Source organism: Anolis sagrei, chromosome X (assembly GCF_037176765.1).
Source record: "Anolis sagrei isolate rAnoSag1 chromosome X, rAnoSag1.mat, whole genome shotgun sequence".
NCBI lineage: Eukaryota > Metazoa > Chordata > Lepidosauria > Squamata > Dactyloidae > Anolis > Anolis sagrei.
The window spans coordinates 42,770,584-42,792,374 of record NC_090034.1 but is presented as its reverse complement, the minus strand read 5'-3'; the positions used below and the strand labels follow the sequence as shown (position 1 = coordinate 42,792,374).

The following is a 21,791-nucleotide window of genomic DNA, read 5'->3' as shown; positions in this document are numbered from 1 at the left end:
GGTCTGTTTAGCTTGCAGAAGAGAGAAGACATGATGTATAAATACCTGAAAGGCTGTCATAAGGAAGAGGGAGAAAGCTTCCTTTCTGCTACGCTGGAGACTAGGCCTACATATTTGTTTGTTTGTTTGTTTGTTTACAATATTTCTATCCTGCCTTTCTCAGCCCGAAGGCAACTCAAGGCGGCTTACAAATTGGCAGCAATTTGATGCCACAGGAGTAATAAAATACAATTAAAAACATTTAGCACAACATTATAAAAATCCATACCAAAAAAAACCATAAGAAAAGCTGTTCAACAGTGGAATTCTCTGCCTCAGAGTCCAGAGGAAACGCCTTCCTTGGAGGCTTTTAAACAGAGGCTGGATAGCTGCTTTGATTGTACTTTTCCTGCATGGCAGAAGGGGGTTGGACTAGATGGCCCATGTGGTCTCTTCCAACTCTATGATTCCATTAGGATGGCATATCTTTTTCCCTTCCCTGCCGCGATACAAGAACTTTCAAAGGTGTCGATCCGAAAGGAAGAGGGCAGTGGGCTAAAGCCAAACACAGCCCCTCCTTCCTTTCACAAGGCGATGGCTTGGTGCCAGATCCAGGGACGCATGGAGCAGATGGAGCCCTGGCAAGGCCCCTCCAGCCCCTGCATTAGCAGCATCTGCTCATTACCCAGAAATCCTTTCCCCGCTTTATCTAATGCTCCAGGAAAAGCATTTTGATTTGATTCATTTTGGGTAAGGCAACATGGAAGGCAATTAGTGGTTAAAAAAAACATCAAAACTGGAAGGCTGCCAGCGCTGACAATGGGAAATAAGGCAGAAGAAATAGGAGGCCAGTCAGTTGGAATTCAAAACATCACAACTGTGGATTCAGTTGCCAAGTCTTATTGGCCTCCCTGGTATAGAGGGAAGGTGGGCAGGAAAGAGCTGGCGGAGCCCAGCAGCGCATTCGTTTCCATCTCTCCCAACACACAGGCCGCCAGTCCCATCGGGATGGATACTAGAAGAGCTATGAAGAAGGCATGGATTCGACAAGCTCAAATTCTCACAGTTCTCTCTTTGCAAAGGTAAAGGAGTCTGGGATGGAAGAAGATGTCTACACTAAGAGATTCCAAGATTATGTAGCACTGCCTTGTCAATCAAGAAATACTGTCACTCGTAATTGGTCACACAGGTTGTTGGTCAAGTATGTAGCCATTCTAGAGAAAGGAAGACAGACTCTACCGTACTCTGGCTGGCAGAACTTTGACAGAATCACCTGCTCAGGCAACTGGGCACTCCTCAAGGGCCACCAGAAGGCCAACTTGGAGTGAACCATCTTTATTGGCTATCAACCCTACAGAAGCTTTGAGCAGCACTAAACCTAAACCACACCAAGTCAGTCTGTCCAAGACAAGAGCTTGATTGGGAAGTCCTCCATACCAAGATTGCCACCGCCCCATCTGATACAGAAGACAAGGTCCCAAGGATGCCCTGAGTCACTTCTGACAGGACAATCTCCACATGGATGTTGAAGCACCTCAGAATGACAACCAAGGAGATGCCAAGCACAATCCCTAAATCCAGCTTAGCTACCCGAGGAAGGGAGGTTATATGCTCCTTACCACTGCTATAAGGACTGGGAAGAGTGACAGGCCAACAGAATCTCTATTCTGTTCACAGCACCAACTTCCAGATCAACACACTCAGACCCAGTGACTACAGAATGCATTATCACAGGGAGAGAGCGGAATCATAATAAGGTTTCTTTGACCTCCCCTCCCTCCAGCCTCATATAAACAGGTCTCTGTTAACACAGGTCAGGTTGTACCTTGATGGACTCATTCCTATTCAGCTTTTGCATGGTGGTTCAGGAGGTATTTTTACTTTTTACCATTTAGTCTTGCGCATTTATAAAGCCAACTTAGCAAGTGGCCATCTATTCATCTCAACAGCAGGGTTAAATGCCTTAAATATATAATTTCCCTCTTACGACTGTGCTTTGTTCCATTACTGAAATGCAGAATGCAAATTCCACTAGGTAGGCACCTGTCTTTTACATAAGATAACATTTAAATTGCTGTGTTTACAAATGGAACTTCTTGCAACTGGACCTAGTCATTTCCCCAAATGTTCAGTGTTTGCCCCATGGGGAGACAAAGAAAGAAAGAAAGAAGAGGCGAACACTGAGTTAAACGATGTACTCTTGACTATTTGTTCCTACTGCAAATTTCTATCTATTGCATTTTATTCTTGTGTGTTTGTCAAATCACACTGCCTATACAAACACAGCAGGATGCAAAATACCTTAAAAACATATTTTTCTTCTTACCACTCCATAATGTCCCCCCTTTACTGGAATTTAAAGTGTCATGTTTGACAGGGGACTTGTCTTTTATTTAAAATTAAATGCACAGCGCCATGTGCACAAATGGAACATTTTGTTGCTGGCCTACTAATTTCCCCAGATTTCCACGTTTGCCTGTCAGGAGGAAAGAGAAGGGAGGGACTTCCTGACAGCATTCAGGGTGACTGAGATAGTCAACTCCATGGGTATGCTGTACCAAATGGCTGTCTCTCCTTAATGGGGAATGCAACCACTGGGGCGATCCACTCTTTGCTCAGTTGGCAAAATGTAAGGACAGCAAGGCATGCCGTCGAAGGAGAAGGAGCCCATTAGTTCTTCTGCAAATTGGTTGCCAAGGGCATTGCTGATGGAGCTCTACTGAACAGGGAAGGATCAGCTTCTCACACTTTTCCACTTGCAACCACTTTCTGCCCGAAGATTTTTTATGTGACTCCAGGTATATAGGTCTGTAAAAAGAATATTAAAAACCAAACATTAATTGATAATAAATCAGCATTTGCAAAGCTTGCTGAGCTGGATAGTTCCCAGATTCTGGCATTAGAACTTGTAGATTGATGTTTATATTTATCTATTCAATTCATACTATCTACATTTGGCACATAGCCAAGACACATACACAACAATGTCCCCTCCACAAAAATGGTCAGGAGGGTTGACAGGACATCTGCAGGAGACCTGGATCTAGCCTATAGAGGCTGATGAAAAGGCAATGGAATGAAACAATTCTTCATATAGAGGCATGTGGTGACCTCTCAACGCCAGGGATTCTTGGATGGATCTTGATTCATCGCAGTCTGGTTTTAGGCCTGGTCTCGGAATGGAGACAGCTTTGGTTGCCTTGGTGGATGACCTCCACAGAGAGATGGACAGGGGGAGTGTGTCCATGTTGGTTCTCTTGGATATCTCAGTGGCTTTCGATACCATCGACCATGTTATCCTTCTGGGGCAGCTCTCCGGAATGGGTCTTGGGGACATTGCTCTGCAGTGGCTGCGCTCCTTCCTGGAGGATTGCACCCTATTGGTGAAGCTGAGGGACACCTGCTCAGATACCTGGCCACTGACCTGTGGGGTCCTGCAAGGTTCCATTCTATCCCCATGCTTTTAATATCTACATGAAACCACTAGGAGAGGTCATCCAGAGTTTTGGAGTTTGGTGCCATCTGTACGCAGATGACACACAACTCTACTACTCATTTCTACCAAACTCCTAGGGAGCCCCCTGGATCCTGGACCAATGCCTGGCAGCTGCAATGGACTGAATGAGGGCTAACAAGTTGAAGCTTAATCCAGACAAGACAGAGGTCCTCCTGGTCAGTCGTGAGGCCGACCAGGGTATAGGGTGGCTACCTGTGCTCAACAGGGTTACACTCCCCTGAGGACACAGGTCCGCAGTCTGGGGATCCTTCTGGATTCAGCGCAGGTGTCAACAGTGGCCGGGAGGGCCTTCGCATAGTTAAAGCTTGTGCACCAGCTGTGACCATACTTCAGGAAGCCAGATTTGGCCACGGTGGCCCATGCTTTAATTACATCAAAATTGGATTACTGTAATGCACTCTACATGGGGCTGCCTTTGAAGACGGCTTGGAAACTGCAACTGGAGCAAAGATCGGCAGCCAAGCTACTAAATGGAACTGGCTATAGGGAGCACACAATGCCCCTATTAAAGCTGCTCCATTGGCTGCTGGGAAGTTTCCAGTCTCAATTCAAAGTGCAGGTAATTACATAAAAAGCCCTAAATGGTTCAGGCCCTGCCTATCTTCGTGACCTCATCCCCCTCTATGAACCTGTGCAAGTGTTAAGATCTGAAGGGGAGGCCCTCCTCTCAGTCCCACCTCTGTCACAAGTGCAATTGGTGGGGACGAGGGAGAGGGCCATCTCAATGGTGGCCCCCCAGCTTTGGAACGCCCTCCCCAGGAAGATTAGGCAGGCCCCCACACTGTCCTCTTTCCGTAGGGATCTGAAGACTTGGGTGTTTAAACAAGCCTTTGAGAATGTCTAGCCCCAATGATCCGCAATTAATGACACAGTATTGCAGTTTCATCCCATGCCCCTGTTCTATGCACTATCCCAGGCATCCTCAAACTGCGGCCCTCCAGCTGTTTGGGCCTCAAACTCCCAGAAGCCCTAGCGAGTTTATTCAATTGTCAGGAATTCTGGGAGTCGAAGGCCCAAACAGCTGGAGGACCACTGTTTGAGGATGCTTGCACTATCCCATTCCCTCGTCTTGTTTACAGTCTGGCCATATTTTACGATAGTTGTCACCATAGGTTATTGGGTGTTGTTCTGAGTTTTAAACTGTTGTTTTGAAGAAATATAGGCAGGACAATTATGCTGGATGAATGGGAAATAATATGGAACAAAAAACTAAAATGTACCTGTACCTATGATCTGCAAGAAAATTGGCTAAAAATGATGCACCAATGGTATATGACTCCCAAGAAAATTACTAAATTTGCTAAAGATTTGAATCATGATTGTTGGAAATGCAGGAAACAGGAAGGAACTTTCATCATATGTGGTGGTCCTGCAAGAAAACTAAATCCTTCTGCAAAGAAATCCATGAATTATGTCAAAAATATTGAAAGTAAAGCTCCCATTGCATCCAGAGTATTTCTTATTAGGGGTGACTAACATCGATTGGAGTACAAATAAAGACAATTTACTTATTTGACAATGGCAGCAAGAATGGTGTTCGCCAGAGTGTGGAGACAAAGGGTTTATCATCAAAAGAAGACTGGATAGAGAAGATGTTAGAGATTATGAGCATAGATGAGTTGACTTTCTTAGTTTCCAAATCACAAGGCAGATATATTAAAACAACAGACTGGACTCCTTTTAAAGAATGGCTGAAGGATATTTTTTTTTTTAAAAATGTTAATTTAATAAGACAAAAAGAGAAGATTGAAAACACCATTGCAGAAAAAAGATGGGTTGCTTACCTGTAGCCGTTTTTCCTCTAGTGGTCACTGTGAAATCCACACATATAAGTCTTCTGCGCCTCAGCAGACAGTTACAGAACTCTCTAGAATCTTAAAAAGGATACTTTTTGGCGGTAGCCCTGCCCATTCTCCCCTCATAGTATAAATAGCCAGTAGGTGGGGCTGCCGCTCTAGTTCCTTAGCTGCAGAATTGCAGCCCAGGATACCAGAGCATGACGTTCAGCGGAGAGGATGAGCGGGTTGGGTGGATTTCACAGTGACCACTAGAGGAAAAACGGTTACAGGTAAGCAACCCATCTTTCCTCTGCGTGGTCCTGTGAAATGCACACATATGGGTGACTAGCAAGCTACTAACCTTGGAAGGTGGGCGTCATGCCACGCACAAGAACAGCACCGCTTTCCCGAAGGCAGCTTCTCTCTTGGACAGGACATCCACCTTGTAATGACTGACGAAGGTGGAAGGGGTCGCCCAGATCGCCGCACGGCAAATGTCTTCCAATGGAACACCCTTGAGAAACACCCGAGAAGGGGCGAGAGATCTAGTTGAGTGGGCCTTCACATCTGAAGGAGGATCGCGTCCCGACAATTGGTATGCCAGCCGGATGGTGGCAACAATCCAAGATGACAGCCTCTGGGAGGTTATCGGTAAGCCCAGAACATCTTTCCTATACTTCAGATGAGCCGTGGTGACTTCCTGTGAAGGCGAGTCCTCTTGACGTAAAAGGCCAGAGCCCTTCTGACGTCTAGAGTATGTAGAGTACGCTCCAACTGGCTAGATGGGTTCTGGAGAAATGCTGGTAGTATAATGTCCTGAGAAAGGTGGAAATGTGTGACGACTTTAGGCAAAGAGGGAAATTGCAACAGGGTGAGTAACTTGGGCAGAGTGGGCACCACCAAAACTCAGGGGCAAACTTGTGGTATATGATCGAGAGGTCGTAGGGTTAAACACGACGCCAAGGGGCATATGCTTGTCTGCCCCTACCTTGCTGTCGGTTCCTTGAAGGAGGCGGAGGTGCCCTCCTAGCAGCCGTCGCTTGAGAAGTTGGTCTGACTCTCTGAGCTGGTGGAGTTGGACTGGAATGTCTATGATAAGAAGGAACGTAGTTAGACCAGCGTTGGCTAGACTGAGTCGCGAACAGAGAGGAAAGGCCGAACCTGTGGGCTGTCTGCTGCATCTTGTGCGTAAGCTCTAGGTTGGCACTGGTGTCAGGGTTAAACAGCCCCGCTTCATGCATAGGGAGGTCCTCTACGGCTGCCCGTGCTGATTGAGAGAGGCCCAAAGAATGCCGCCACGCGTGGTGGCGCAGGGCTATAGAAGCTCAAAACAGCTTGCCAGACGTGTCTACGGTATGTTTGGTCAGGTTTTTTTGTAGGCCCGCCAGTTGAGTTGCCTCCTGCTTGTATGCTTTTGCAAGTCTGAGGTCTCCAGGAGGGAGGTGGCCAAGAAGTGGTGCAATCTTGTCCCAGATAAAGCAATGGTGAGCCCCCATATAGGTGCCGTAATGCACCATTCTTGCGAAGAGACCTGTAGCAGTGTAGACTTTCCATCCCATGGCATCTAGCTTTTTGCCCTCTTTGTCTGCTGGGATGGTCTGGGACCGCTGAGATGGTCGAGCTTGAGAAACATCTATGACCACTGAGTTGTGTTTAGGGTGTTTTCCCAGCCATTCTGCCGAAGCCATGTCTAGACGGTAGAGGTTTTCTGCCTTCCTGGCCATAGGGGGCACAGAGGAAGGGCCCATGCCAGGCACCTTAATCAGTTGAACAAGATATTGGAGGAGAGGGAGTGGAGCTGCCACCGGTGTTTGTTGCTGATCGTGAGAGAAAACCGGGTCATGAACAGGTGTGGTCACTTGTGAGGTCTGTAGTTTCAGAGCTGAGAATGTTCTCAATTCCTCAGGGGAGGCGGAGTCCCCTTCGCCAGCTGGCTCTGCAGTGGCAGTAACTCTGTTACCATTACAATTGCTAGTTACAGAACTCTTCTCACTACAGATCCTAGGCTGTTCACAGGAACTGGATCCAAAGGCTATAAATGAAGATAGGAACTTACAACAGAGCCAATAGCCACTAATTAGAATTGAATTCAAGCATCATAGATAAGAATAACACCCAAAGAAGAAATTATGAAACAAGGGAAACAACCCCGGATACCTTGTTGTGTTACTGTTCCTGATATTCTATATTGATGAAGAACTTTCTACAACATAGAAATTGTTATCTTAGAAGCTGAAATCTCATTATATTGCATTTAACAATATTTGAGTTACTACTTCGGATATCATGTACTTATGAAGAATCTCCTGGTATATAGTAATTGTGATTTTGGAAGCTTAAGTTTCATTGTGTTGACAAAATATTGATAAACAATCTTTCATTTATAAACTGTTACTAATTAATTGTGTTAATGTTCCCACGTTACATTGAATGAAGAATTTCTTGCAATATAGAAATTGTGATTTGCAATCTGCAGTTTTTTATTTGTTGTTATAGATATCTGTGCATGTTACACTTACACGCAATCTTGTGTATGTCCTCTCCTGAATCCGAGGAATCATCGCTACTGACAGTTACAGTTTCAGCCACTGGGGGCGGTGAGGAGCCATGTGGAAGAGGAGTCTGGGTTCGCGGTGGAGACCCCTCCAGGAGCACCAACCCGAGCTGTGGGAAACATGGTGCCTTCTGTGGGAGCGCCAGTAACCTGATCGGTGTGATCGGGAGTGACTACGTGATGGAAGCCTGGGCTTCTGGGCTCGGAGGGTGCACTAGCCGCTCCAGCCGATGCCACTTGGAGGGGCGGTGGGGCTGGATCTCCCCGTGGCAGAGAGGCTCCTCTTTCCAGGGAAGGGGTGGGCAGCGTGGGGTGCCAATCATCCTCCAATGACGGGAGGACTGGAGCTCAGGTGGTGAGGATTCGACCCCCGTTGGCTCGGGTTGAGTGAGAGGAAGACACTGCTCTTCAGAATCCTGCTCTTGAGAGGCCGTGCTGGTCAGGACAGAGGGAGGGGGAGAGCTCCCTGAGTGATAGGCCTGAGAGGGAACCCCTTTTTTTTCTTTTCCAGCCTTCTTGGTGCGCTGTGCGGCCTTGCCTTGGGCAGAAGAGGAGGCATTCGGCTTGGACTTTTTAGTTTTAGGAGCGCTAGCCACCGGTTCCATGCCTGCGCTCCCGATTCCCCCTGCGAAGGTAAGATTGGCCCCATGGAGTTGGAAATGGCTGATGGGGAGTTTGCGGTTGGAAAGGGTTCAGAAGCCGCTTTCTTGGCAACCTTGGGTGGTGGGGGCAGAAGCGCCTGTTCATAAAGGAGGACTTTAAGCCTTATTTCCCTGTACTTATGCGCCTGCGGGGTGAAGGCCTGGCAGATTGGAGAGGAGCGTACTGCATGGCCCTCCCCCAAGCACAGCACGCAAACGACGTGGCTGTCAGTATCAGGGTACTTGCCGCCACATTGAGAACACTTTTAAAAACAGCCGCCATTTTATGACACCCAAAGGGGGAAGCAACAGGCCTGAGAGAGGAAGTCAGACGGTCCGTGGTCAGCCGGAAAGTCAGAGAAGTAGCAAGTCCGAATTAGGAAGCAAAGAGTAGTCAAAAACAGTCCAGTCAAAGTCCAAAATTGAGGTAAAAGATCAAATAAACAAGGGAAGCTAGTTACTAAACAAGAGAGAGGTTCCTAACTGCTGCTATTGAGACGGAAAGAAGGAACTAGAGCGGCAGCCCCGCCTACTGGCTATTTATACTATCAGGGGAGAATGGGTGGGGCTACCAACAAAAAGTATCCTTTTTAAGATTCTAGAGAGTTCCAAAACTTTCTGCGCAGGTGCAGAAGACCCATATGTGTGAATTTCACAGGACCTCGCAGAGGAAGCAGAAAGCAGGAGAAGAATAATGGACAATATTATACTTTGTTACGCCATTACAAAGAAGAATGGAAGTACAATTCCCCTCGCCCACCCCACTATCCTATATATTTATCCCCCTTTTTATCTAAACCAACCCTCCAGACCCACTCTTCCCTCACACCCTCCCCTTTCCCCCCACAATTTACCCCAACATCTGTTTTTACCTTATTTTTTCACTAGAAAACTTCGATAAAAATATTTTTTAAAGCTATTATTATTATACATCCAAGAAAGTAAAACTGTTTTAAAAAACCCTCTACACTGCATTAGAAGTGGGTTTATATTCACAAAAGTTCATGTTAAAATAAGAGCCAGTTAGTCTTAAAGGTGCTGCCACATTCTTGTTTCTCTTCCTCCCACTCATGTAAAAAAATGGTCACATTTGTACCATTCTCCTTTCCCCCAAGCCCTCTTCCTGTAATTGCCAGGGGGAGCTATTTATTCATTTATGTCCCACCTTTCTCCCACTGTGGGATACAAGGCAACGCAGAAACAATACATTAAAACAAAACTAGATAAACGTTAGTTAGGCAAAGAAAACTTTGCAAACCATTCATTTTATATTTTCAGCTGAATGCAATAAGTAGAAGTTTGAAAACATTTATGGAATAGGAGATACTCTACTCTTACCAGAAAAACAAGACTGGCCATTGGCCATTACTTCCCGAATCAGTGGCAAACCCAGACTTCCAAGAAATTGTGGACTATACTTAAGATACCCTCAAGCCTGCATGTGTGTAAAGTGGCTCCCATGCTTTTGTTGGCCTCTGTATCCTACCTGTAACATGGCTATGATTATATGAAAGCCGAAATGCTAAAGTGTACATTAAAAACACAATTGACTCATCAACACATCAAGTTCTGCCTGGACTTTTACAATATTGTCTCACAGTCGGCCATGATACTTCTGACAACTATTCTTGCTCTTGTTGAAAATTTAAACATTAACATTATGATCTCATGGCATATCCTCCATGTTTTTGCAGAACAAAAATCTATTCCATTTAGCCCATGTTTCCATAGCTATGGAATCTATAAACATTGTGTGCCTGAATAAATGAGAATCTGGTTTCTGTTCTTAAACACATTCACATATCTTTGGTAGAGAAGCCCTTTCCCTCTACTATACATTGAAGCAGAGCTGTCCAAACTGTGTCTCATGACACATTCATATAGGTGTGTCGCACAAATGTAACGAGACATAACAAAAATCTTGAAAATTGTATTATCTTACACTTCATATATTTTTTAAAATATAAATGAAAGTTTTTCATGAGATATGTTGTCTCCCCATACACTTCATTATTGCAATATATGCATGCATCTGTATCTGTATCTAAATCAGCCATCAGAATTTGAGACACAACTGAAGAAGGCCTATCCAGTCAATTTTAGCTTGTGAATTTTAATCTGCATTTATCAGTGAATTTTAATCCGTATTTTAACTCTGTGTCTCTTGTATTTTAATAGTGTTTTATCTTTTTGTTTGAATGATGTTGTACCTCACCTCAAGCTGCAAAAAGAGGAGGGTAATAAATATATTATTATTATTATTATTATTATTATTATTATTATCAGTAGTAGTAGCAGCAGCAGCAGCAGCAGCAGCATTGGTTGGTTTATTCTCCAGTTTGCAAGTGAAACTGAATTATTATGTCATGAAATGGTGCATGTGTACAAAGTATGTTGCCAATATGAAATATTTAGAAAGCTCTGCATTGAAGTAAAGAAGATCAATGCATTTGCATAACTTATTTTGCTATATGTTCTTCATAAGTACAAAGAAAGTGGGGGCTTTCTAGCCATCAAACTCTATCAGGTTAATTCTTTGTCTTGTAAGCCTAGCTCCCTTCTGTCTTGAGAAAGAAAGGGGGAGAAACAGGTTGAAACAAGTTGTTTGCTCAAGACAGGCTTGGCTGGGCCACAACCTGGCATCCTTCCCCCAAGCAGCAGCTCCAGGAGGAATAAAACCGTTGTTTCAATGGGAACCACAATCCAAGGCCTCCTAATGCACTGAGGGTTATTGGCCAATTTCTCCCACATAAAAGCAAGTGTGAGTAGACACACGTGTGTGTGTGTGTGTGTGTGTGTGTATACTGAGCGGATTAGAGCTGTTCCTTTGCACACACAAAGCTGGGCACAGCTGCTTCGTTTTGGTAACGCTTTTTGAAAAAAACCGCGCGCACACACACTATTAGGAAAGAGTTGCCATTAACTTACCACCCTCGTAAGCTGCCACAGCCAGCGAGCTGTTTATTCTCACAAAGGAGGCCTGGGGCCTGGGGCCAGGTTCAGCTGAGCCACGCTCCGGTTCCAGGACAGGGGCGGTGTAGTCCCAGGTGCGAGTGTCCCACAGCTTCACATCCCCTGATGTGTATCTGGAAAAGGAAGCCGAGCTTTGGTTCCAAAAGCCTTGTGAGTCAACGGAAGCCACACGACAACAGACCCATTGGGAGCAAGGGAAGGCAACGCATTTGGGCTCAGTCCACCCTCCACCTTCCACCACGAGAACAGACCCTTTGCAAATTTAGTTGGAGACTCTCATCCCTTACCAATACTCATAGCTTCTGTAGCTCCACTCAAATGGACAAAGAGAACATTGGCTGCCAAAGAAATGATGGGCTGGGGGGTGTGGAGAATGGATGCTTCCTTTATCTACTGTTCAAACATGATTTATAATGGACAGAAATATATTGGCCGTTCTCTTTGCCTTGTCTCTCTGAGAACATCATTCCATAAAAAAGGTTGGACTGGTTTCTAAGCTCTTCCTGAACAGAGATTCTGTAGTCCTACCTTCCATTCTCAGGCTGTGGCTATTTGTCTATATATCCCACACTGAACTCATTACCCAAGTTTTCATAGCTAGATGTAGCTCTGCGTGTATCCCAAATGGTACCATCCATACACAAGAGGAAGATACCAGGAGAATCGGTGGGACTTCAGACCCTTGAAGTAGTACAAACAACAATGGCAGTAGCACTCCCAATAGAGACCAAAGAGAACTGAGTATCTTTAGAGATCACAAAAAGCACAATACTTATTGGGGGAAGAAATTGGAGGCAGGGAGGGAGAGTTCCTGGAGGGGTCTGAATGGCTGGAACCCTGAACAGAAGAAACTCGCACATTATGTTATGGGTCCCACTTGTGAACAGACTAGGGATCTCATCCCACGAGGGGGGGAAATGGGGGTGGTTGTCTTCTTTACCACAGCATTTCATTCCCTTCTGTTTATAAGGAAAATGAATAATACATTCACCCCCATCATAAGCAATGTAGTTTTGTCCTTTTCTACTGTAATCCTCTGTGTTTCGAGCATGTCTAGTCCCCACCCATTCCACTTTTTTAAAAAGGGAAACTTCACAATCGCAGAAATCCAAAATCTACGCCTAAAAAAGGGGAAAATATAACCACAGCTAAGTGGTGATTTATTGAAATTGCGCAATTCCTGAAAAAAAATTTTTTTAAAAAAAATATCATAAAGGTTTCACGCAAGAGGTTTCTGCCGAGAAAAGGAGGATTAAGGCTCATTTCGAGGCTGTCCACAGAAACATCCACTCTTTAAACATCACCAAAACAATCTAACATGAGGTAATCTGATAGTTCCCATCCCATGTGTAAATAAGTCCCTTTACCCATTTCTGCGCAAATCAGGAGCTCTAAAGACGACTGCTGACTCCTAAAACCTCCCTTTCCACACATTTTAAACACACTTTTAAATGGAGTACTGCAGGGAACAGCCAAAAGTAGGTTTGCATCATAGGATGGGCTCTGTGGGACTCCATTTTTAAACTGTTTTTAAAGTGTGTAGAACCAGGGGCAGACTCTGCATCTGTTGCGGTCCTAGAATAGAGTTTTCCAACCATTTTATGTTGATTTTTTTAGACATGCGTCATTTCATACCACAGTAATTCTGTTTTACTAGCAAACCAGAGGGTAAACCAGGCGCATACATAAATTGTAATAACAAAATGTATGGGGGACACAACATACCTTATGAAAACCTTTTCATTTATATTTTTAAAAATATCTGATTTATTGCTCATTTCACACAGACTCAGAGGTTTCTCATTACATTCGCACAACTCACCTACACATGGCAGGCGGCACACAAATCTGCCGTGGCACTCAGTTTGGAAAGCTCTAGACTAGAATGTCAAACATGTTTTTTAATTGTGCTAAATTCAGTGGCTGAAACTTCAGATTATAAAACACAATGTACAAATTGAAATGTTATCATCTCAAATTGTGTATCATTGTGAGGTATTATATAGGCAGTCCCTAGGTTATAAATGTCCAATGTACAAATGACTCATAGTTAAGAATGGGGGGTGGGACCACAGGAAATGAGAAGAATCTATCCCTCCTGAAAGAGTTATCATGTCAAAAAGGGCTCGCCACTGAAGCATTACCACCAATCCTTGTTTCCAAAACAAGTCAGTTTTTTTTTCAAAATCCAATTACCACAGAGACAGAAAGTGAAGTGAAATCTTCTGAACAGGGGCAGAGATAGCAAAACAAAGACCACAGGGGTGTTATCCCTTCCCTGTGCTATCCAAACCTTATACACACACACACACACACACACACACACATTTAGTTGGAGTTACACTTTAAAAATGTACTTCTTCCGACTTACAAATTCAACATAAGAACAAACCTACAGAACCTATCTTGTTCATAACTTGAGAACTGCTGGTACCTTTCCTGTTAAAGCAAACAAGCCTCCAAATTTGGCACAGTGTTGTTCAAGCACATTGTAATCCAGCCTCCCAACACCCTTGACACTTTCTCTGCAATCACTATAATTTATTTATTTATTTATTTATTTACTTATATACCGCTGTTCTCAGCCCGAAGGCGACTCACAGCGATGAGTCCAGGCTCAGCGATGAGTCCAGGGTCACACCCAAGCTGCGAACCTGCGTCTTCAGGGGGAGTGCGACCCCATCCAACACAGGCTGTAACCCTATGCCCTGTTCGGCCTTGCGACTGACCAGGAGTACCTCTGTCTTGTCTGGATTTAATTTCAATTTATTCGCCCTCATCCAGACCATCACAACAGCCAAGAATTTATTGTACAGTGTTATGTTGTTACACATTGCTCTTTCATCATCACATTGCGTCTTCCAATCAGTGAATGGAAATATCAATACATATTAATAAAGTGCTACACTTAAAGGGCTATAGAAAAAAATACGGGAAACAAACATTTGTGAATGGTTAAACCTTCCAAACTGTTTATTTTACACACTTGGGCTGCAATCTTAGCTAAGAATAAAGCCTACTGCACTCAAGGGAGCTTCTGAATACACATGTATAGGATTCTGCTAGCTAATATAAATGCCATGACCTGCCTGATTCAATGTGCTTAATATTCATTGACCTTGTACCCATTTCACAGACAAGGAGGGAAGTGCATAAGACAAAAGAGATGCTGCCGCCAAGCCGACTCCACAGGAAGCTGAAAGAAGCCAGGCATTTGCAAAGTGGTGCTGAAGAGCCTGGCAACTTCCTGGAGAACCAAAAACAAAAACACCGGAAAGCTACAGAAAACCCGAGGAGCCATGCCAGAATCAATCTCTCTCCAGAGCCCCAGATGTCCTTATCATTGCCTAATGACAATGACACTCCGCCAATTAAAGACTCGGCTATCTCTCTGTTGGGTTGTTAGTATGCCGTTGGCCCCCAACGTTGATGGCTGTCTCATTAGCATTTGTGCAAAGTACAACTGCAAGTTGACGCACGTAAACTGACAAACACACCAAAAGAAGCCATCCATTGGCTACTTAAATCCACAGAACTGAAAAACAGCTAACCACTTGCAAACATATTTTACAGCTTTAATAATAATAATACTAAAACTTTATTTCTAGACCGCCCTCTCTCCCCGAAGGGACTCAGGGCGGTTTACACATAAAAAAGGCAAACATTCAATGCCTCAAAATGGGTACAAACACATCAAAATAATACAGGATAACGGGGACATTCTGGAGTAGTTGGCTAACTGAGAAGACACATTGGAAATTGGGCCCTTTTTAGTTGGAAAATTCAAAATCTAACAAAATGCCTATCTACTTGGCATCTCTTGACTTGGACGCTCTAGTAAGAGTCTGACACAAGAAGATCAATGTTTTAGAGGACCAGCGTAGGAGTCTTGAACTCATTCTATCTGGCAGGACTTAAAGAACCCAACCGTGAGCCTTAAATTGAGGAGACCTCCAGGATCAATGCAATCTTGGCATGCCAACACCCATGTACGTTCCATTTTTTGAGTGGCCCACTCTGTTATAGAATCACAGAATCAAAGAGCTGGAAGAGACCTCCAGGGCCATCTAATCCAAACCTCTTCTGCCAGGCAAGAAGACACAATCCAAACCCTCCTGACAGATGGCCATCCAGCCTCTGCTTTAAAAACCTCCAGACAAGGAAACTCCCATTACGCATATGCCACTGTCAAACAGCTCTTTCCACCAGAAAGCTCTTCCCAATGTTGAGGCGGAATCTCTTTTCATGCAATTTGAATCTATTGCTCCATCATGTCCTAGTCTCCAGAGTAGCAGAAAACAAGCTCACCCCCTACTCAATGGGACATCCTCTCAAATATTTAAATATGACAATTGGACGGAGTCTTGGAAATGAAAAACAGAAGAGAGGACAAAGACATATAGAATAGTTTGGACAACGTGGGAAGGTGCAACCAAGGGGCAGGGAAACCTTCAATATCTTGGAATTGACTCCCACCCCCTCGGCAGTCTTACCAAAAAAAAAAAAAAGCTTCCTGTTGCATCCTTTTCAGAAATAAATAGCGGAGTAAATCTCTTAACAAGGAACCAGTGCAATGTTGTGGTTTGTGCCTTGGACTAGGAATCTGGAGACCAGGGCTCAAATCTGCACCTGGCCATGAAACCTGTTTGGTAACCTTGGGCAAAGCTCTTCTGCACCAATCTGGTAAAGAAAACCTTGTGATCAATTCACTGTAGTGTGGCCGTAGGGCTCAAATTTATTTATTTATTTATTTATTTATTTATTTATTTATTTATTTATTTGGGGTGCTTCTACCCCGCCCTTCTCAACCCCCTAGGGGGGACTCAGGGTGGCTTACAAAAGGCACAATTCAATGCCCAACAATTCACAAAAATACAATATACAAAATTACAGTATAACGTCAACAATTATAACTAATTTAAAACAATCAATCAATACAGTCGCAGCAATAAAATCATATTGTGGCCAATGTTCGCCAATTCATAAATCCATGATCCGTCGAGCATCGTCATTGTCCTTTCCTACTCTGGTCATCATTGTCTTTTTGTCCAACTGCCAGCTTACCCGAAAGCCTGGTCCCACATCCAGGTTTTTAACTTCCTTCTGAAGGAGAGGAGGGATGTTGATGACCTAATCTCCCCAGGGAGTGCATTCCACAGGCAAGGGGCCACCACCGGGAAGGCCCTATCCCTCATCCCCACCAGTCTCACTTGTGATAAAGGTGGAGCCGAGAGCAGGGCCTCCTCAGAAGATCTTAAACTCCGAGGTGGGACATAGAAGGAGATACGTTCGGACAGGTACGCTGGGCTGGAGCTGTAAAGGATTTTGTAGGTCAAAACCAGCACTTTGAATTGTGCTCGGAACTGGATCGGCAGCCAGTGGAGCTGACACAGCAGGGGGGTGGTATGCTCCCTGTATGACGCTCCGGTGAGTAATCTAGCTGCCGCCCGCTGGACTAATTGAAGTTTCCAAACAGTCTTCAAAGGCAACCCCACGTAGAGCGTGTTGCAGTAATCTATTCGGGATGTAACAAGAGCGTGGACCACCGTGGCCAGATCCGACTGACTTGAAGGCAAGCAACCAACAACGAACAGATTAACACCTTGACTTCAACATTTTATTCATCATTCCAAATGATGAACTAAATAATTCGACATTACTTTTTTAAAGTTTTTCATTTTTTCCCAATTGTTTGGGGGGGAAATATGCTTTAGAAGCAAAAAATTGAGAAACTGCGTTGCTGTGAGTTTTCTGGGCTTTATGGCCATGTTCCAGAAGCATTCTCTCCTGACATTTCACCCACATCTATGGCAGGCATCCTCAGAGGTTGTGAGGTCTGTTGGAAACTAGGCAAGTGGGGTTTGTATATCAATGGATTGTCCAGGATGGGAGAAAGAACTCTTGTCTGCTGGAGGCAAGCATGAATGTTGCAATTGGCCATCTTGATTATTTATTTATTTATTTATTTGTGGCTTTTATACCCCGTCCTTTCTCAACCTCCGCAGAGGGACTCAGGACGGATAACAAAGCAGCACCCCACGGCGCCTACATCAAAACATAAATATACAATTAACAGCAATGTAATAATAACAATTTAAAACAGTATAAGCAGTATAAAACCGTATAAACAATATAAAAACAGACAACAAATAGTCAGCGGTCACCGATTTAAATCATTATCCAAGGGCAATCCATCAGTTCTAAATAATAATAATAGGCCAACGTCAGTAGGTTGGCCTATTCTTCAAAGGCCTGATCCCATAGCCATTAGCATTGAATGGCCTTGCAGCTTCAAAGCCTGGCTGCTTCCTGCCTGGGGGATCATTTGTTGGGAGGTGTTAGCTGGCCCTGATTGTTTCTTGTCTGGAATTCCTGCATTTTCTGAGTGTTCCTTTTTATTTACTGTCCTGATTTTAGAGGTTTTTTAAATACTGGTAGCCAGATTTTAATTCATTTTCATGGTTTCCACCTTTCTATTGAAATTGTCCACATGCTTGTGGATTTCAATGGCTTCACTGTGTAGTCTGACATGGTGGTTGTTGGAGTGGTCCAGCATTTCTGTGTTCACAAATAATATGCTGTGTCCAGGTTGGTTCATCAGGTGCTCTGCTATGGCTGACTTCTCTGGTTGAAGTAGTCTGCAGTGCCTTTTATGTTCCTCAATTCATGTTTGGGCAATGCTGCGTTTGGTGGTCTCTATAGGTAAATTTGTCCACAGCTGCACAGTATACAGTAAAATCCTGCAGAGGTGAGAGGATCCCTCTTGTCCTTTGCTGAACGTAGCATTTGTTGGATTTTCTTAGTGGGTCTGCAGATAGTTTGTAGGTTGTGTTTCTTCATCAGAGACAAATCAGTGAACATGAAAGACACTGCAGACTAATGGGCCACTCTAACAACCACCATGTTAGACTACACAGAGAAGCTATTGAAATCCACAAGCATATGAACAATTTCAACAGAAAGGAGAAAACCACAAAAATGAACGAAATCTAGTTCCCAGTATTAAAAAACTCAAAAATCAGGACAGTAAATAAAGAGCAACACTCAAAAAATCAGGGAATTCCAGACAGGAAACAACCAGGGCCAGCTAACACCTCCCAACAAAGGATTTCCCCAGGTAGTAAGCAGTTAGGCTTTGAAGCTGCAAGGCCATTCAATGCTAATGAAGGTGGCCAATTGCAACATTCACACTTGCCACCAAGAGACAAGAGTTCTTTCTCCCATCCTGGACATTCCAGAGATATATAAACCCCACATGTCTAGTTTCCAACAGATTTCACAATCTCTGAAGATGCCTGGCATAGATGTGGGTGAAATGTCAGGAGAGAATGCTTCTGGAACATGGTCATACAGCCTGGAAAACTCACAACAACCCAGTGATTCCAGCCATGAAAGCCTTCGACAACACAATGGGGAAACTGTTTTTACCTTGACTATTTCAGGGTTGTTGTTTTTTTGAGAGGAGATCCATATTCCTTTTAAACATTAGAACATGTTCTAGGACGTTAAAATCTTCTAAGGAGGCCCTGCTCTAGCTCCTGCCTTCTTCGCAGATGTGTTTGGCGGGGACAAGAGACAGGGCCTTCTCAGCGGTGGCCCTTCGACTGTGGAACGCCCTGCCTAGAGATATAAGATTGGCTCCCTCCCTCCTGACTTTTTGAAAGAAGGTGAAAACCTGCCTTTTTGAGCAAGCCTTCCCAAATACGGCATAGCTAAACGGAATTATGGAACTACTTGAATTTTTGCTGTTCTTGTTGTTAACCGCTGTGAGTCGCCTAAGGGCTGAGAACAGCGGTATACAAATAAAGTAAATAAAGTAAATAAATAAACTACTTGACAACACAATGGAATAATGATTTGGCATGGAGACGCTTATGACAATGTTTTAAGGCTTTGAACGGTTTTTATACTGTATGTTATTTTTATACTGTATGTTATTGTTTTTAATAGAATTTCTTGATTGTTTTTACTGTTTAATTGTTATGGCATAGAATTGTTGCCAATTTGTGAACCGCATCGAGTTGCCTCTGGGCTGTGAGGGGCGGTATATAAATATAGCTAGTAAATAAATAAATCAATAATATTAAAAGTATTTAGCCTTTCTATAAAAAACCTATTTGCTTTCACCTTAAAAATATGAAATGATATCTATTTGATAAGGAAATACTCTTCTGTACCATTGCTGCTGTGTTTTTTGGTTTGGGCTTGTTTCATTTCATTCAGTAATACTGTCGGCAAATGAAAATGACATCTATAAAATTTGGAAACGCACTTCAGTGACAATCAAGCACTGTATTATCATATTGAAAGGGGGAAAGGAAAGGACTGGATAGATTTTATTGTTGTCTTTTTCAAAATATATATTCTTTCTTGTTTATTATTTGAAATGATTTTAAGTTGCCCTGCAGCAGAGCTATTATAAATGGATGCTTTTTATTAATTTCTTTTCAGCTTGTCAATGACATACTACTTGTAGTTAAGAGGCATTATCCGAAATACACCAATTTTAATTGCTGGGTTATAAACCTCTGAGAAGTGCAGGCCCTTTTTTAAAAAAGGCTGGCAAGGAAGGAAGAGTTCAAACAATGCCAATCCATGAGCTAATTCAGCTCTGCATTTCTTTCCATTGAATTCACACACAAAAAGAGATGGCAATATTCCTTGGGAAAGCATTGTTTTAAAGTGGATTTGAGGGGAGGGCTCTCTGTAAGATTGCTTCATCTCATCAAATTAAAATAACAGCAACTTTCAATTGTACCTTTTTTCCATTCAACCAAGGAAGGCAATTGATTGATAGCAACATGAGCTGCAGAATAGAGCAGCTCTCATCTCTCCCCAATAAAGAGGTTCATGCTTCCAGCCTGACATCAGGGAACTCATTCTAGCAGGCGTGCGTTTATCAATAACACTTTGTGCTGCGGTTACGATACTTGTATTCTGGGTCAGACCTTGGATTCCTTTTCATTTGAGACAGCAATGTTTGCGGTTACCTCACTACCCAATCAATGTTATATGCAACCAGCCTCTCTACGGCTATGACTCTACGGCTATGCATTGCCTGGCTTGAAGTGACGGGAGCCGCAGTCATCATGCGGGCCTCGGCTTCAAAACAAAGCCCTGCGCTCCCCACCTCCACAGACTTCGAAAAACACGATGGCAGGCTCCACAAGGAAGCAAACTCTCAAGGACACTTAGCAATTGCAGACAATTAGCATGCAGCCTTTTAAAAAGAAAAAATGGATCCGCAGATGGGTGCTCTCAAGTTGTCCTTCTTTTATCCCTATTCTCAACTCTCTAAATTGTCTTCTGCCCTAAGCAAGCCCATTTTGTATGACTGAAAAGAGCCACTACTTCTCTGTTTCACCCTCTTTTAGCCCCATTAGTCTCTAGCCACTTGAAGAAAAAGCATACGCTTCCCTTTTTCCCCATCTGCCTCCCACTTCTCTCTGTGTTGTTTTCTCGAAAATTACTGATCTAACAAAAAAAAAACCCAAAAAAAAAAAAAAAAGAACTGCCAGGCATTATATTTGCTGCTTTAGTACTGTTTCCTTACAAAATAACATCAAAAACAAAATAAGGAGGCCTTATAGCTCAGTAACGAAATACATGCTTTGGACACAGATACCCAAATCCCTCATTTTAAATCTTTTTTTTTCCATGTCAGGAGCGACTTGAGAAACTGCAAGTCGCTTCTGGTGTGAGAGAATTGGCCGTCTGCAAGGACATTGCCCAGGGGACGCCAGGATGTTTTTGAAGCTTTACCATCCTTGTGGGAGGCTTCTCTCATGTCCCTGCATGGGGAGCTGGAGCTGACAGAGGGAGCTCATCTGCGCTCTCCCCGGATTCGAACCTGCAACCTGTTGGTCTTCAGTCCTGCCGGCACAAGGGTTTAACCCATAGCACTACCGTGGGTGCAATCATGAGTGGAGAACATGTGGCCCTTCAGGTATTACTGAATTGCTGATCTCATCAGTTGTAGTCAACACACCTAACGGTGAGGGATTATGGGTGAACCAATGTTTCTTACCCATGAGCTAAATCATCGCAACCAGAGGGAGGTATTCTTGCAAAAATCCAGAAAGAGCGATTGCCAAGTCAACGCAAGCAACGCACAGCTAGAAACGTCATAGATTCAAAAGGAAACACAACTAATGTATTTCATTAAACCTAAGGCACCATGGAATGTAAGGCATACCTCCCTCCCCCCTTTTTTTGAAGCTTCATTTATGGGGAAAAAATATTTTGTTAAAATTCTTAGAATATTTTAATTTAAATATGCACAATGCCTTTTAGACGTTCCTCTGCATGCTTAAAGGGTCCATAGTCTTAGTAAAAAATCTCATGCAGAC

At 43.7% G+C, this 21,791-nt stretch overlaps 1 protein-coding gene across 1 annotated transcript in view; it reads right to left on the bottom strand.

Moving 5' to 3' along the window:
* FBXW8 (F-box and WD repeat domain containing 8) overlaps positions 1-21,791 on the bottom strand; it is a 122,674-nt gene that overhangs the window by 44,735 nt on the left and 56,148 nt on the right. Inside the window, exon 5 of the mRNA XM_060785774.2 lies at positions 11,398-11,555. Coding sequence (XP_060641757.2) covers positions 11,398-11,555 — 158 coding nt within the window. The remainder of the gene's footprint in view (positions 1-11,397; positions 11,556-21,791) is intronic.